Source organism: Thalassophryne amazonica, chromosome 8, assembly GCF_902500255.1.
Source record: "Thalassophryne amazonica chromosome 8, fThaAma1.1, whole genome shotgun sequence".
Lineage (NCBI taxonomy): Eukaryota > Metazoa > Chordata > Actinopteri > Batrachoidiformes > Batrachoididae > Thalassophryne > Thalassophryne amazonica.
The window spans coordinates 29,181,107-29,197,778 of record NC_047110.1 but is presented as its reverse complement, the minus strand read 5'-3'; the positions used below and the strand labels follow the sequence as shown (position 1 = coordinate 29,197,778).

At 46.8% G+C, this 16,672-nt stretch overlaps 1 protein-coding gene and 1 long non-coding RNA gene across 2 annotated transcripts in view; both read right to left on the bottom strand.

The window, feature by feature from the left end:
- Nucleotides 1-284: 284 nt before the first annotated feature.
- LOC117515382 lies at nucleotides 285-4,741 on the bottom strand. Its single transcript, XR_004562135.1, has 2 exons — nucleotides 1,457-4,741; nucleotides 285-1,413 (listed from the first exon to the last, which is right to left on the bottom strand). It is a non-coding gene; the product is annotated as an uncharacterized LOC117515382 (long non-coding RNA).
- A 717-nt stretch (nucleotides 4,742-5,458) lies between these two features.
- slc6a15 (solute carrier family 6 member 15) overlaps nucleotides 5,459-16,672 on the bottom strand; it is a 73,660-nt gene continuing 62,446 nt past the window's right edge. The window contains 4 exon segments of the mRNA XM_034175910.1: nucleotides 5,459-5,864; nucleotides 6,244-6,406; nucleotides 6,502-6,661; nucleotides 11,054-11,246. Coding sequence (XP_034031801.1) covers nucleotides 5,481-5,864; nucleotides 6,244-6,406; nucleotides 6,502-6,661; nucleotides 11,054-11,246 — 900 coding nt within the window. The 3' untranslated portion in view covers nucleotides 5,459-5,480.

Below are 16,672 nucleotides of genomic sequence, written 5' to 3'. Positions count from 1 at the left end.
CCCCAGAAGACGTTATAGGCTTCTGTGGCTGTGATTGGAGAAACTGTGCACAGTGCAAGCTTTGCATTTTGCATACCCAGTTATACAGCTTCATGATGAAGTGGGATAGAGGAGGATTTCGTTTCACCAAAACATCAAATCTAGGCTTACGTCTCAGATGTACCTTCTGGCAAATTGTAACTGAACTTTCAGGTCTTCTTTTTAAGAAAAGCCTTTAAGGAAGTAAAAAAAACAAAAAATTATATATATATATATATATATAAATAAAAACACCAGCAGCAGCAGCACTTTAAACCATATTTGATCTTTAATATTGATGGGGAAACAGACGTTGCCTTTGAAGCCATTTCATGGAAAAAGTATTTACAGGCAGGACGTGGTCCTTGGATACAGTTACAGCACATTAGTTAAAAAACAAAACAAAACTGGAGTTAATGATTTGAAGTACTTCTGAACCTTAAAAACATTCTGATAACCAAACGAAGATACACATATTTATAATATTTATATTATATTTACAGAATACCTTAAATATACAGTGTCCATCATGTATTCTATAAACAAATATAAATTAGATAGGCACACTTTTGTCTTTATTGTGACTGAATTATGCTGACGTGCACTTAACACCAATAAAAATGGGGTTAGCCTTGCATTGTTGTGACAACCAAAACAGATAACTTGCTAGTTAAAGGACCATATCGGCCAATTTCACGTTTGAGCCAAAATATGTGGAATTTGACTCCACATAACTGGCAACCATTTTCCAAACATTACTATCCAATAAGGGTACAAACAAATTTATAAACACATATTACTTTTCCAGGCGTATTTGGAACCTTGTTGAGATGATGAATCCATCCCAAAGACCAGGACATTTGTTTTCTGTTTTTCACACCATAATTTACATGTTATCGACAGTTATCACTCCTCTAGATGTTTAACAGTGCAGTAAAAGTACTTCTTGTTAATCTTCACTCATTGCTTTTTAACTGAAGAAGATAATTTGTTGAATGGAGAAATGTCCTTAAGACAAACAAGAAGGCCAGTTGCTGCCATGTAAACTTATAGATATTTTTGTTATACTTCACCCCAAAAATATGACTTTGGGGAACACAATCATAATGGTCATCTTGTTCATCATGATTACATGCCCCAAAAATGCTTCCAATCTGAACATGCACTACAGCAGAGTACCAAAGCAAACAGAAGCCATTGGTGTTCAGGAAAGTTTGGGAGAAAAGTGTTTGTGAACTCATCGATGCAGTGGTTTCTAGTACTGTAACTTCTGCTAATTCTATGCATTAGTCTCACACAACAGCGTGGCTGCTATGGTCCTTTACTGTCAGTAGGTATCAGTCAGCATAAACTACAACCATTTTCTCAGCAGGACTTCAGGTTGGCTTTATTTACCTGGCCCCCAAACACAGGCTGGGTCCCAAGAAGACCTCTGGACCCTCGTTCCCGTTCCTTTAGCAGCTGTGGAAATCACATACACCCCACTATACTCTTCAAGGGTCGCAGGGGGCTGGAGCCTATCCCAGCAGTCATAGAGCGCGAGGCGGGGTACACCTAGGACAAGACACCAGTCTGTCGCAATATATATATAAACTATTCTTCACCTAGTTCTTCATACATGTGGAGAAACCAAAATCATTATGGACTCATTCTACAGATTCTGGTCCTGAAGGGTCTCTGAAAAAAGAAAAAAAAACAAAAACAAAAAAATACATCTTTTAAATATGTTTCATCAGGTGATAACGTACAGAGGGATCTGAACTAGGCAAAGCTGATCACTGGGGGGGGGGGCAAATTCAAGTCGATCTTAAAGGACTGAGAAAATAGCTCCCTTAGTGTGAGTGCAGGGGTGGTGGCCAAGTGGCTAGTGCACTTGGTTTCAGTGCAGAAGGTTCCTGGTTCAAACCCCACCCCTGCCAAATTTCTTCATGTAATGTGCAGTTGCGTCAGGAAGAGCATCTGGTGTAAACCTTGTGCCTAATCAGCATGCAGATCCACCTTAGATTTGCTGAGGCGACCCCATGTACAAAACAAGGGAGCAGCTGAACGGACTGGGTGAAGATCAAAGATGCTTTGCCACAAGCTGCGACTGCAAGAACTACTCTGAAAATGGTAATGCAGGTTGTCATCTGAGATGGTATTCCTTGGAGCCACATTTGTGGAAACCCTTCTGCATCGTCAGCAGGCATCTCAGGTTCACAGGTGTTTCACCCCTTAACCTGTACATCTCACCTGAGTGGGGAAGGAAAGACTGACTAGGCTTCTCTGCGGAAGAGTTCCAGCTGTGGGCTCTCTTTAGCCACAGCCATTTTGAGCTGGACTCGGCTGCTGCGGCTATATCCCTGGTGGCTTTCTTCACCTGTTTAGGATCCAGGCCTATCCTCTGGAGGAGGAAGCGCATTGACTTTGCAGGAAACCCGTGGCAGCCGACTTCAATAGGAAAGATGGTTGCATGTCATCCTTTTAGAACGACTTTGTCGATCAAGTCCTGGTACTTGGCTAGCTTCAATTGGTGAGACATGTCCAGCCTTTCTTCCCAGGGCACTGTGAGCTCTGCTGCTATAATGGTTTCTGGACAGCAAGACCATGTCTGGTCGAAGTGAAGTCGCTGCCACATCCAGTGGGAAGACAAGCTTCCTCTTCAAATCCACGCTCAGCTCCTAATCGGAGGCATGTTGCAAAGTGGAGGGTAGGTTTTTACCTGCCATGCTGGTCTTATGAGCAATTTCTCCTTCCCTCATGAATTTTATGGCTTCAGACGCTTGAGCCTGCTTGTTGTTGGCTTTGACCCGCTGCTGCTCCACCCATTTGGCGATTTCCGCAAGAACCTTATCGTGCCTCCATCTGTAGAGCCCTTCTGCCAGCGCCTTTGGGCAGGAGAATGCTCAACTTCCCTTGGTCGGTTTGCCACACCTCCTTCCAAGACAATGGCCGCTCCTGTGCCTGATCCCACTACGTCCATCGACCCTGGGAGGCAAGTCGGATCGCTTTCACCCACCGGTCCTCCTCTGCTGCCTCACAGACTCTTCTCACCACAAGGCTTCTTTTGGCTCTAGCGTCGGCTCTGCACCACCTGCTCTTGCTGTAGTGACCAAGGCCCAGCCGTCCTTGACATACCACGCCCACAATTTTCTGGTGTTTCCAGTGGCCTTCTGCATCTGTCACAGCTTGTAGGGGCTTCCACTTCCTGCCGCATTTGATGTTCTTACTTGCGCGCTGGACTCTCCCGTCTTCCGACAAAAGGAGTGTGCTGACTGCCCATGCCTTAGTGGCTTTGAACTCCTCCACCACTGATGTATGATGGTATGATGATGTATTGAAAGCACCATACATTGAACCTCCCGAGAAGCTGACTGTATTCGATGGCCTTAAGCCAGGTGTTCAGCTGAGCTTTGGTGGTGTGGAGATTGTGGCTGCCCTTTAGGGAGCTGTCATAATGCTTTCCAAGGCATTGGTCCCTTGATCTTGAATTACTGGGATCTCGAAGCCTTGGATGCGAAAGATCTTTCCTGTTAGCCTCCCTTTCAAAATGCTGAGATTGCTCCTAATTTTTTTTTGTTTTGTTTTTTTTTTGGTCAAAGCCAGTTTACAAATTGAACCTGTCCTGCATAACTGCTTTTGTCCTTGACTTTGTAATGCATGTGAAGTGGATACTGTGGTTTCACTCAGGTGTGTGTGACAGTTGAATACAGTCAAACTCGCATATAATGGATTCAGGTGGACCAGCGAATTCTGTCATTTATAATTGAAATCCGTTATATGTATAAAACGGACAAAATCCATTATATGTATAAAACAAGTATCAACCTTCAAACCAACGGTACGGTACATACAATTTCCCTCCATGAAATGTGGGTCATTTGAGCAAATTTTCCGACTCTGTTGTAACGTTGGTCATATTTGTGTAATCGGCGGGCGCATTAAAAAAACTTTTACAATATGACGGGAGAAGGAGTGAAACCGGGAAAGTGACAAATCACAGCCCTTTGCGGTTTGATTTAGCAGGTGCGCTGCTTTGCAGCCAGGCAGAAGTCTATGATCTAAAGCGGTTTGGTTCATCACACCCAGGGATGTGTGTGTGAAACTTAACACCATATTAAAGTGCAGGCAACAAGCAGCATTTTGTTAATAATCACCAGCCTTGAATTACGCCCTGCCTCCTTTAGATCCCATGTCTGAGAATGTTTTGAAAAAAATAAACAGCTGGTCTTTTAATCAAGGAAATATGGTACCCACTTTCTTGAATCAGTGAGTGTCAGCACTAAACGTCTTACAAAATCTGGTATATACGGTGTTTATTACATGGAAAACCATCAGGGGTGTCGGAAAAAATCCGTCCGAATCGCGATTCTTATTTATTACGATTCTGAATCGATCCAAAATGTCCAACAATCGATTTTTTAAAAGCATTTTTTTTTAAACATAATCTTGCTTACTTGCTGCGTGTACTGTTTGTCAGGCAACGGCTTCCGTACTACAGCGTCCCCGTGAGGGGGGGGTGGTCTGGCATGCTTCAAACACTCATGCGCTGCAGAGTTCAGTGGCTGTAGCTTAGCATGGCGGACAAAGAGCTAATTAGCCAGTATCGTCTTTGCTGAAGACAAATGTTTGGGCGCATTTTGGATTTTATTATTTGCTGCGTAAGAAGGAGCTTGACATGACTTATGTAGTGTACAGAATCTGCAAAATGAAAGTCAAGTACTTCGGAAACACTTCAAATCCGCAAGCCCACATGCTACGCTATCACCCGGAGCTAAAAGAGGGGAGCAGCGGTCTCTGCCGACTACTGACCAGCGCTTCGCTAAACTGCCAGCCAACTCCGAACGAGCAAAGCAGATAAGTAAATGTACATCTAGAATCACTTGATTAACCTTGTAAAGCTGCATTTTCTTAAACATAAACATTTTTTAAGTAATATAACTATTTCTCAGAGCTCTTTGAATCGAAAATCGATTCTGAATCGAATCGTCACCCCAAGAATCGGAATCGAATTGAATCGTGAGTTGTTGTACGATTCACATCCCTAAAAACCATACAAAATCATCGAGGCTTTTGCTTTTCTCCGGTGAGTGTGAATATCCGGTTTATACGATGATGGTTTACGTGAGTTTTACTGTGTATGAGCTCCTGCGTGTAGACTGTTGTTCTTGTAGGCCTAGTTAAGCGTTCACTTGATTGCTTACACCTATTCTGTTGGATCTATGAGGAGGAGGCTGCACAGGCTAAAGGAATGGGCGAGGGTGCTCCAAGTGAGTTTGGGACGTAGCCAAGCAGACAGCGTTATTTTTTTTCTTTCCACATATCCTTTTAAAGTCGTCAGTCGTATAAGGTTCAGAGACAACAAATACAGCAGCTATGATGTCTATAAAGAATAAACAGTACAAGTAAAATATTCACTGACAATATGCCGACTAAATGCACGCAGAGGGTGTGGTGGGGCGGGGGTTACAATTATAGTCATTCTATAAGTCTGACTCAGGCATGTCCGGCATGTCGGCCATTAAATAACCAATACCGTAACGGCCATTTGGTGCAGTGTTTGCATCGGGGCCACTGCCACCACTGCTGTGCTTGCGGTAGATGCTGTTGCCAGACATCGACGAGGGCTCTTCACTGGGTGACCTGCCTTGGATCAGGCTGGTGTCATCGTCCTCTCCAGGCCTGGGTGTTTCCTTAATGATGCGGCCCTTCTTGTAGGACACGCTAGAGAGGTCGTTCGGGTTTTCATCGATGATGTTGAAGAAGCGCAGCCCAAAGATGACGGGAACAGGCAGGATGGCCATCACCACCAGGGAGATGCAGACGATGATACCCCACAGCGGGAAGGGCACAGTTGTCTCAGTGGCCTGGTGATCAGACATGAAAAGCACTATGAACTGGCGTGATAAACTACACAAACAAAAGCTTGGCAGTGAGCACTGGGGTGTGTCATTTGTTCCTTTTGTTCCAACAAGTGAATCTTAGAAGGAGTACACACCCTGTTCTCTTTGTCTTGAACAAACGGGTGTGGTGAATGTTGGTACACTACACACACATCCTGTTTGTTTGTGTTTGGGTTACACGACACCCAACCCGTGTTTATTGGTGACAATTTGGGCTTTTTTCTCTATATTTAGCAGGCTCCTATCTTAGTTTGAGCCCCATAATTTGCGTTTCACTTGTTCTAGGTTCAGCACGGGGACTTCCACCTCCACTGATCCTTGTTTTCCAGAGACAGTGACTCACCGTTTCCTGTATCCAGGCACTGTAGCTGGGCGGCGTCATGATCAGCTGCACGAAGCTGGCGCACAGCAGGACCACCAGCAGGATGGGCGTGATGTACTTCCACATGTAGTAGTAGAACCGATGCGGTGCAAAGCCCAACATGTCCTTCAGGTCTTCAAAGAATCTGACAAGAGGAATGTTTCCAGGAGTCATTGTGAAAAAAACTCCCACTGAGCTGGAAAGAGCAAACACATGATCGCACAGATAACTCCTACTTACCGATCTATCCCGTAGACCCACGCGATGGCCACATTCTCCAGGAAGACCACGATGAGCAGAGGCATGGTGGCTGAGTAGTCGTCAAACATGGTCACAAAGTAATTCCCTGAGCGCTGGACAAATATGAGTCCGATGGAGAAGGCCAGCACGCAGCATCCCACTGCAGAACAGTTACAACATGGAACATAGAAATGGGTCTGGTGAGTGGTAACGCATCAGTCAGCGCGCACTCAAAGAACAAGAACACATTCAGGCTCAGATCAGGGACTGTGTTCCATCCATATCAGGATCCTCTGCTCATGCAGTCATAATTTTTCTGTCAATTTGTAAGATGCAAGTTTCTACAGCTCCTAACGTAACAGTTTATTAGACACTGAAGTCCTTCCATGGCAGGGGTGGGCAATCATGTGTCATAAAGGGCCGAGACACTGCAGGTTTTCCGTGCAACCAATCGCCTCAGCAGGTGATTTCATTAATGATCAGGTGTCTCAGCAGGTGATTTCATTGACAACCAGGTGTTTATGTTCAGAGCAGAAGCTCATCAGCAACCCACCTGCTGAGGTGATTGGTTACATGGAAAACCTGCAGTGTCTCGGCCCTCGATGCCCACCCGTTCCATGGCAATGGCCAAAAACAGAAACCAAATGCACTTTAGTGAGAATTCTTCTTAAACGTGTCACACTCTCACAGCCAGGCATACAGCACACACACACGCACGCATGCACACACACTTATCTTCAACCGCTTATTCCAATTAAAGGCTGCGGGGGGCTGGAACCTATCTCGACAGTCATAGAGCGTGAGGCAGGGTACACCCTGGACAGGACGCCAGTCTGTCGCAGGGCCACATATAGACAAACAAACACTTCCACACCTGCATGTGCACCTATGGACAATTTAAAGTTTCCAGTCCACCTAACCTGCGTGTCTTTGGATGTGGGAGGAGGCCGGAGCACCCACAAAGAGCCCACGCAAACACGAGGAGAACACGCAAACTTCACACAGAAAGGCCACAGGTGGGAATCAAACCCATGACCTTCTCTCTGTGAGGCAACAGTGCTAACCACTAATGCACCGTGCTGCCAGGCATGCAGCAAAATTAAAACCAAAATTAAATAAATAAGCTAGAGCACCACATTCACAGAGCGCAAACCTCCGCTAACATTAGTGTCCAATTCCACAAAGTTTAACTTGGAAAAAATTTTCAAGGTCAAAGTCCTGTTACAAGTGACTTTTCATAAGCTAAATTAGATGTGATCAAAAATCAGTATTCATTTAGTTCATGCAACTGAATCAAAGTTTTTTTTGTGGCGCTGTCAGGTTTTCTTTTTCGTTTCTGAATTCTTTTCAGATAATTGTCACAGAACATTGGTTGTCTCTGCTATGCATAATTTGTCATTGCTTTATTTGCACGTGGTTTTCGACTGATAACTGGAAGATAGGCAGGCATAAAACTGGAATCTCCATCCAATTTTGGTGGTTTAGGTAAATCCATAACAGAAAAATGAGAGTGACTGAGGCACTTTTGAGATATAATGCAAAATGTACATCAAATGGGCTTCTCAAGATTAAATTCAAATGTCCACAAAATCCACAATCCAGATCAGATCTGGATCAAACTTTGTCAGGCAATAATGAGTGCCAGTCTGCACCTCACTTCAAATATGACAGTGATTGGATAAGATATAATGTAAAATATACAGTACATTAAATGGGGTTTTCAATGTGAAATTTAAATGGGCCACAAAATCTGTAATTTGGATCAGATCTGGATCAAACTTTGTCGGTCAATAAAGGACAACATCCTACATAACTCTCTCAAATATGAAAGAAATTTGATCTTGCTTCACAAAGTTATGAATTTTGGAAAATTCATTCCATGTTAAAGATGGGGATTTTGCCAATTTCCAAGATTTTTCCTGACTTTGCCCTTTGATCTATGACCTTGAAAACTGAATCAGATCTTGCCTATCAGGATATGAAGCTGCAGAAAAATTTCACAAAGATATCTGAAAAATTGTGGCCTCCAGGCTGTTCACAAACAACAAACAAATTAACAGGGATGACAACATAGCTCCTCCAAACTTTACTGGTGGAGGAAAATATAGATCAAAAGGGTTTTCCAATGTTAAAAGAATCAAATATCTGCTAAATCTGCAATATGGATCAGATGCAGATCAAACTTAATCTAGTCACTGAGAGTACCAGTTTGCACCTCCATTGTCACAAATGAGCGTGACTGAGGAACCTTTATTGAGATATAATGCAAAATGTTCACCATGTTAAATTCAAATGTCCACGAAATCCCCAATCTGGATCAGATCCGGATCAAACTCTGTCAGTCGATAAAGGATGCCATTGTTGTGGGTGTGCTGTTTTATGCCATTCTGGTTATGGGTTTGTGTTCTGTCCTTTATGTTTTCTGCACTGTGTTACGGTCTGTGCCTGAATGTGTTGGGCTGGGTGTCGATTCAAATTTCAAGAAACGATTCAATCCAATCTGATATCGATTTGGGTTAATGTTATTAAAACTGTTTTTGAGCTGTTACCTAATTGTCTAGTTATGCAACATATAAATACTAGTATTATATTGACATTTGACAGCAAATTAATAAAGTATTGGTAGTTAATAATGGTGGCTATAAGACTGATGGCAAGGATCCCCCTCCCAGAATGATAGAGTAGTAATTTTATTTTACAAACATAATGAAGGGCAGAATTACTCAACAGATCCAGGTGAGCCAAAAAAGGGCACCAAAGGTACCTGGTTCATTGGCCCTGACACAGGTACATTTCTACACGTTTCCATGTTTTGGCCTGATGCCTTGTTTCTTTTGGCTTTAAAATAAGGCTGTAACAAAGATAAAAAACTATGGCTTTAGGGGAGGTGAAGCGTTTGGCTTTAGACCAGAGGATCCTCGGTTCAAATCCCGGCCTGACTGGAAAATCACTAAGGGCCCTTGGGCAAGGTCCTTAATCCCCTAGTTTCTCCCAGTGTGTGGTGAATACCTTGTATGGCAGAACCCTCACATCAGGGTTCAGGTTCAGGTTACTTTGTAGATTTGACTTGAGGCATTATTTAATATATATAATATTTAATATTTTATTATTTGTAAAGCGGTTTGAGCGTCTCATTCAGATGGAAAAGCGCTATATAAATGCAGTCCATTTACCATTCATGGCTTTACTTCACAAAATTTGGCCCTCAAAATGCAGGCAATAGAGTTTCAGAGAGTTATAAATTTAAAAATTTTCTGTGGGCAAATGGTCCCGGTCTCCCCTACAAATACTCGTGTCTGCAGCACTGGGTGTGCGGCACGCTGCAAGAGAATGTTTCCCACAGCCGCGCAGCAAGGGCTAGTGGAAAAGACTGGAAAGTAAGTCCACACCAGAGAACCTTCATGTGCGCTTCCACAGAAAAGGCACGTTATGAGGAACGAATGAAACAAACAAACAAACAAAAAAAACCCCCCAAAAAACAAACACCACTGTGTGAATTAAACGGCAGACGAGTCTCTTTTCTTGTCTGCAACACACAGGAGTTCCGGTCGTCATTTTTAAATGGCTTTGAGAGAGGCGGATGAATAAATTGTGGACCTGCTTCTAAATCAGAACCAGTGGGTCCACAATCAATGTAAAGAAATTATAATTTTCAAACTGTCAGAAACAACTTAACAGCCCAACTGCAGCGTCATTTCTTCAGGGATGCTGTTCCAACGCTGGCGAGAAGTGCAAGTATATACACACACACACACATATATATATATATATATATATATATATATATATATATATATATATATATATATATATATATATATAAATCAATCTTTGAATCGATCTGTGGGAGTTACAATGAGAATCGGTGAATCAATCTTTTCAACCCAGCACTACTAATGAGGTGTCTTTGTGTGTGATCCCTGTCTGGCCCTCTGACTGCCCCTGGTGACGGTTCCTAGTGTTGCCATTGTTTGTTTACTGGGTTATTCTGGTTTGTCCCCTGTGCACACTCTTGAGTCACTTGTAATTTGCACAATAGTTTTCTGCCTTTGTTCTTGATTCTGTTTTGATATTATTTCTTGTTACAGTTTGTATTTTGATTGTGGCCTTAGTGATAAATGAATCACCTTGGTGTTTTGCACCTACTTCCTGTATCTGATCACCTGCATTGTTGGGGGTTCAATTTTGATTGTGTGTGAATACACACTTAACCAACCCACATAACATTCTCAAATATGAAAGAAATTTGATGCTTTTTGACACTTGTGAATTTTTGAAAATTTGTTCAACATTAAAGACAGGGATTTTTCCTGACTTTGCCCTTTGACCTTGAAAAATGAATCAGTCCTTGCCTATCACGATATGAATTTTCACTAAAAATGTCATAATGACATATGAAAAATTGTGGTCTCCGTGCTGTTCACAAACAAACAGAAGCAAAACACAACCTCCTCCACACCTTCATTGGTGGAGGTAAATATCAGTTAAAATGCCCTTTTAAGGTCACCTGACCTGAGTCAAAGCACCACTGTGTTGTGTTGAGGTGTCTCACCTGTAAGAAACTCCTTTCGGACTTTGAACGAGTCCATCATCGGTGTGAGGATGCCCTCGATAGTACCGAACATGCTGCCCAGGCCGAGGTTAACCAGCATGAGGAAGAACATGACGGACCAGAAAGGCGAGGCCGGGAAGTGGGTCATGGCCTCTGTGAAGGCAATGAAGGCCAAACCTGTACCTTGGACGGCCTGGTGAGGGGACAAAAGGTCAGAATGACCACGTATGTTCTGAACACGAACACAGCTTGAACCCCTGAAGGACCAGTGTAGACTGATTAGGGAGTCCACTGTTGTGAAAGTGTAGGAACACGGACCCACAACAGGGGGCGTTAAATGAACGGACAATGGATAAGCCAAACAGTAACAATTTAATGTTGTGAAGTGCACAACAGAATACAGACAAACACAGTTTTGATAGTACAGACAATTATATGTAGCATGACGTGTGGGCAGGCTTGAGGATAGGAGACGTCCGTCCCGAACCGAGCCGGATCCCACACGGCCTTCACCGCCAACCGATCTGAAGAACACCGGAGCCGCAAAGTCCTGGATCCCCAGGTGGCCACCGTCTCCAGCTGTCAGACCTGGTACTGCTGGCAGAGAACAGAAACAGTATTGATGAGTGTGAGTTCGCACACTCAGTAATCCCACAGTCTGTGTTCTTTTGGGAGGGAGCACCTCCACCTCCAATCACACACTCGTGCAGCTCCTGTCTAACCACTTATCTGGTTGGAGTGTGAAGCGAAGCCGTCGCTGATCACACCAAATGCCAATCCCTCAGATAAGGCAACACCACAGGAAAACGGCTGCAAATAAGTTCAGACTATAAGTCAGGGTTTAGTTCAGCAGAGAAAATTACCTCTCTAGTGGCTGATTTCTCGGCAGGGAGGTGGAGTTGTAGTCCGGCCTTTATGGTGGTGGTGATGAACTGTGGATGAGTGACAGCTGGTGCTGATGATGAGTGACAGCTGTCACTCCTGGTTGCTCCGACGCCCTCTCGTGCTTGAAGCCCGCACTTCAAGCAGGGCGCCATCTGGTGGTGGTGGGCCAGCAGTACCTCCTCTTCAGTGGCCCACACAACAGGACCCCCCCCTCAACGGGCGCCTCCTGGTGCCCGACCAGGCTTGTTCGGGTGACGAGTGTAGAAGTCGGCCAGGAGGCCCGGGTCCAGGATGAAGCTCCTCTTCACCCAGGAGCGCTCTTCAGGTCCATAACCCTCCCAGTCCACCAGATACTGAAACCCCTGGCCCTTTTGACGGACGTCCAGGAGCCTGCGCACGGTCCAGGCAGGCTCTCCATCTATGATCCGGGCAGGAGGCGGCGCCGGTCCGGGGGTGCAGAGAGTTGATGTGTGGTAGGGTTTGATTCGTGAAACATGGAACACTGGATGAATTCGCAGTGAAGCTGGTAGCTTCAGCTTCACTGCGGCCGGACTGAGGACTTTAAGTATGGAAAATGGTCCAATGAACCTGTCCTTTAGTTTTTGGGATTCTACCTGTAGTGGAATGTCCTTCGTGGATAGCCAAACCGCCTGCCTGGGCTGATACGTAGGGGCCAGGGCACGCCGGCGGTCTGCATGGGCCTTAGCCCTCGTCCGGGCCTTGAGCAGGGCAGAGCGGGCGGTACGCCACACCCGGCGGCACCTCCTCAGATGGGCCTGGACAGAGGGCACCCCGACCTCTCCCTCCACTAGCGGGAACAATGGGGGCTGGTACCCCAAACACACCTCAAACGGGGAGAGGCCGGTAGCCGATGATACCTGGCTATTATGAGCGTACTTGATCCAGGCCAGATGGTCACTCCAGGCCGTCGGGTGCGCGGAGGTCACGCAGCGGAGGGCCTGCTCCAGTTCCTGATTCGTCCGTTCTGCCTGCCCGAAGTCAAAACGCCCGAAGAACAGTGACCAGCGGGCTTGCCTGGGGTTCAGACGCTTGGCGGTCCGAATGTACTCCAGGTTCCGATGGTCAGTGAAAACCGTGAACGGTACCGAAGCTCCCTCCAACAGGTGTCTCCACTCCTCCAGAGCCTCCTTCACCGCAAGAAGTTCCCGATTGCCAACGTCATAATTCCTTTCAGCCGGGGTCAACTTGCGGAAAATTTGGCACATGCGTGGAGAACCTTGTCGAACTCCCTGCTCTGGGACAGCACGGCTCCTATCCCTGAGTCAGAGGCGTCCACTTCGACTATAAACTGGCGACTTGGATCGGGCTGCACCAGAACTGGTGCAGTCGAGAACCAGCGTTTCAACTCTCTAAACGCGGCTTTGCACTGATCTGACCAGGTGAAGGGGACTTTTGTGGAGGTCAGGGGACTAACCACCTGACTATAGCCCTTGATGAACCTCCGGTAAAAATTAGCAAAACCGAGGAACTGTTGTAGTTTCCTACGGTTTGTTGGTTGGGGCCAATCTCTCACCGCCGCTACCTTGGCCGGATCAGGGGCGACGGAGTTGGAGGAGATTATGAACCCCAGGAAGGACAAAGGGGTACGGTGGAACTCGCACTTCTCGCCCGTCACAAACATCCGGTTCTCCAACAACTGCTGCAGGACCTGACGTACATGCGTAACATGAGTCTCAGGATCCGGGGAAAAGATGAGTATATCGTCCAGATATACGAAGACAAACCGATGCAGGAAGTCCTGCAAGACATCGTTTACCAAAGCTTGGAACGTCGTGGGGGCGTTAGTGAGGCGGAACGGCATGACCAGGTACTCAAAGTGACCTAACAGGGTGTTAAATGCCGTCTTCCATTCGTCTCCCTTCCGGATCTGAACCAGGTGGTACGCATTCCTAAGATCCAGTTTTGTGAATATTTGGGCTCCATGCAGGGGCGTGAACACTGAATCTAACAGGGGCAGAGGGTATCGGTTGCGAACCGTTATTTCGTTCAGCCCCCTGTAATCAATGCATGGACGGAGTCCGCCGTCTTTATTTGCCCACAAAAAAGAAACCAGCACCCATCGGGGAGGTGGAATTCCGGATCAGCCTGGCAGCTAATGAGTCCCGGATGTAGGTCTCCATTGATTCTCGCTCAGGACGTGAGAGGTTGTACAGCCTGCTGGACGGGTACTCAACGCCCGGGATCAAATCAATGGCACAATCGTACGGACGGTGCGGGGGAAGGGTGAGCGCCAGATCTTTGCTGAAAACGTCAGCAAGATCGTGGTACTCACTTGGCACTGCCGTCAGATTGGGGGGAACTTTAACCTCCTCACTAGCTGTCACACAGGGCGGAACCGAGGATCCGAGACATTCCCGGTGGCAGGTTTCGCTCCACTGAGCCACAACCCCAGACGGCCAATCAATCCGGGGATTGTGTTTTATCATCCAAGGATAACCCAATATCACACGGGAGGTAGAAGGTGTTACATAAAACACAATCTCCTCCCTGTGATTACCAGACACCACCAATGTCACTGGCTGTGTCTGGTGTGTGATTAATGGAAGAAGGGTGCCATCTAGTGCCCGTACCTTCAAAGGTGAAGGTAGAGCCACTAGAGGTAGCCCGACTTCCCTTGCCCATCTGCTGTCCAGCAGATTCCCCTCCGACCCCATGTCCACCAGTGCTGGGGCGTGAAGGGTTAGATCCCCACTCAGGATCGTGACTGGGATGCGTGCAGATTTTCGGGGTCTCCCCGCGTGGGTATTGTGACCCATCCTTAGTGCTGCTGTATTGACCGTTTGGGGTATTTTTTTCTGTGTGTGCTCGGTTGAGCTGCAGAGAAAACACTCCCCACAGACCAGCCTCCTTTGTCTCTGATCTGATCGCCTTTTGGCCCTGCTCGTTTCCATAGCAACGTCAGCAGGGGGAGCTGTCGTCACGTGGAGTGCCCTGGCTGTGGAGCGTGGGGAAGACGGCTCCCTTTCGGACCCGGGAGGAAGAGGGACGGCTTGTGCCTGACCACGCCCTTCATCTCGGTCCCGTCGGTGTTCTGTTAATCGGTTGTCTAACCGTATAACCAGGTCGATAAGCCCATCTAAATCCTGCGGCTCGTCCTTCGCCACCAGGTGCTTCTTAAGGACCAGAGACAGTCCGTTTACAAAGGCGGCGCGGAGCACAACAGCATTCCAGCCGGCTCGCGCTGCCGCAATGCGGAAGTCGACTGCATACTTACCTGCGCTCCGACACCCCTGCCTCACAAACCCAGTATACGTCGTTAGGAGCCGTGAATTCTGCTCCCAGAGCACCGTAGCCCAGGCGCGTGCCTCTCCTCGAAGCAGATTTATTACGTAAGCCACCTGGCTAGCGTCTGACGCATACATGACAGGACGCTGTGAAAAGACGAGCGAGCACTGCATTAAGAAGTCCGCGCACGTCTCGACACAACCTCCGTACGGCCTGGAGGGCTTATGTATGCTTCAGGGGACGGTGGGGGGGGGGGGTTCATTGAACGACCAGCGGAATGTCTGTTTCAGGCCTCCGGTCAGCAGGGGGAGGTGCTGCAGCAGCGCCCTGAGCCTGCGCTTCCACCTTGGCGGTGAGAGCCTCCATCCTTCGATTGAGAATCACACTCTGCTCGGTGACTAAGTCCAGCCGAGCAGTGAAAGCGGTTAAGATTTGCTGCAGCTCACCTAACACGCCTCCTGCTGACGCCTGTGCACCTCGCTCTTCCATTGGCTGTTCAAGCGATGGTTGACGGCCCTCGGGATCCATGACGCTGGCCGAGAAATCCTGTTGTGAAAGTGTAGGAACACGGACCTACAACAGGGGGCGTTAAATGAACGGACAATGGATAAGCCAAACAGTAACAATTTAATGTTGTGAAGTGCACAACAGAATACAGACAAACACAGTTTTGGTAGTACAGACAATTATATGTAGCGTGACGTGTGGGCAGGCTTGAGGATAGGAGACGTCCGTCTCGAACCGAGCCGGATCCCACACGGCCTTCACCGCCAACGGATCTGAAGAACACCGGAGCCGCCAAGTCCTGGATCCCCAGGTGGCCACCGTCTCCAGCTGTCAGACCTGGTACTGCTGGCAGAGAACAGAAACAGTATTGATGAGTGTGAGTTCGCACACTCAGTAATCCCACAGTCGGTGTTCTTTTGGGAGGGAGCACCTCCACCTCCAATCACACACTCGTGCAGCTCCTGTCTAACCACTTATCTGGTTGGAGTGTGAAGCGAAGCCGTCGCTGATCACACCAAACGCCAATCCCTCAGATAAGGCAACACCACAGGAAACGGCTGCAAATAAGTTCAGACTATAAGTCAGGGTTTAGTTCAGCAGAGAAAATTACCTCTCTAGTGGCTGATTTCTTGGCAGGGAGGTGGAGTTGTAGTCCGGCCTTTATTGTGGTGGTGATGAACTGTGGATGAGTGACAGCTGGTGCTGATGATGAGTGACAGCTGTCACTCCCGGTTGCTCCAACGCCCTCTTGTGCTTGAAGCCCGCACTTCAAGCAGGCCGCCATCTGGTGGTGGTGGGCCAGCAGTACCTCCTCTTCAGCGGCCCACACAATATCCACAACCAAAATGAAAACTTGCATTTATATGTGTATATATATATATATATATATATATATATATATACACACACACACCCTGTTGGGGTGAGGCACACTGAGGCAAAGAAGTATTTGATCCACTATCCACTGTCGATTTTGCAGGT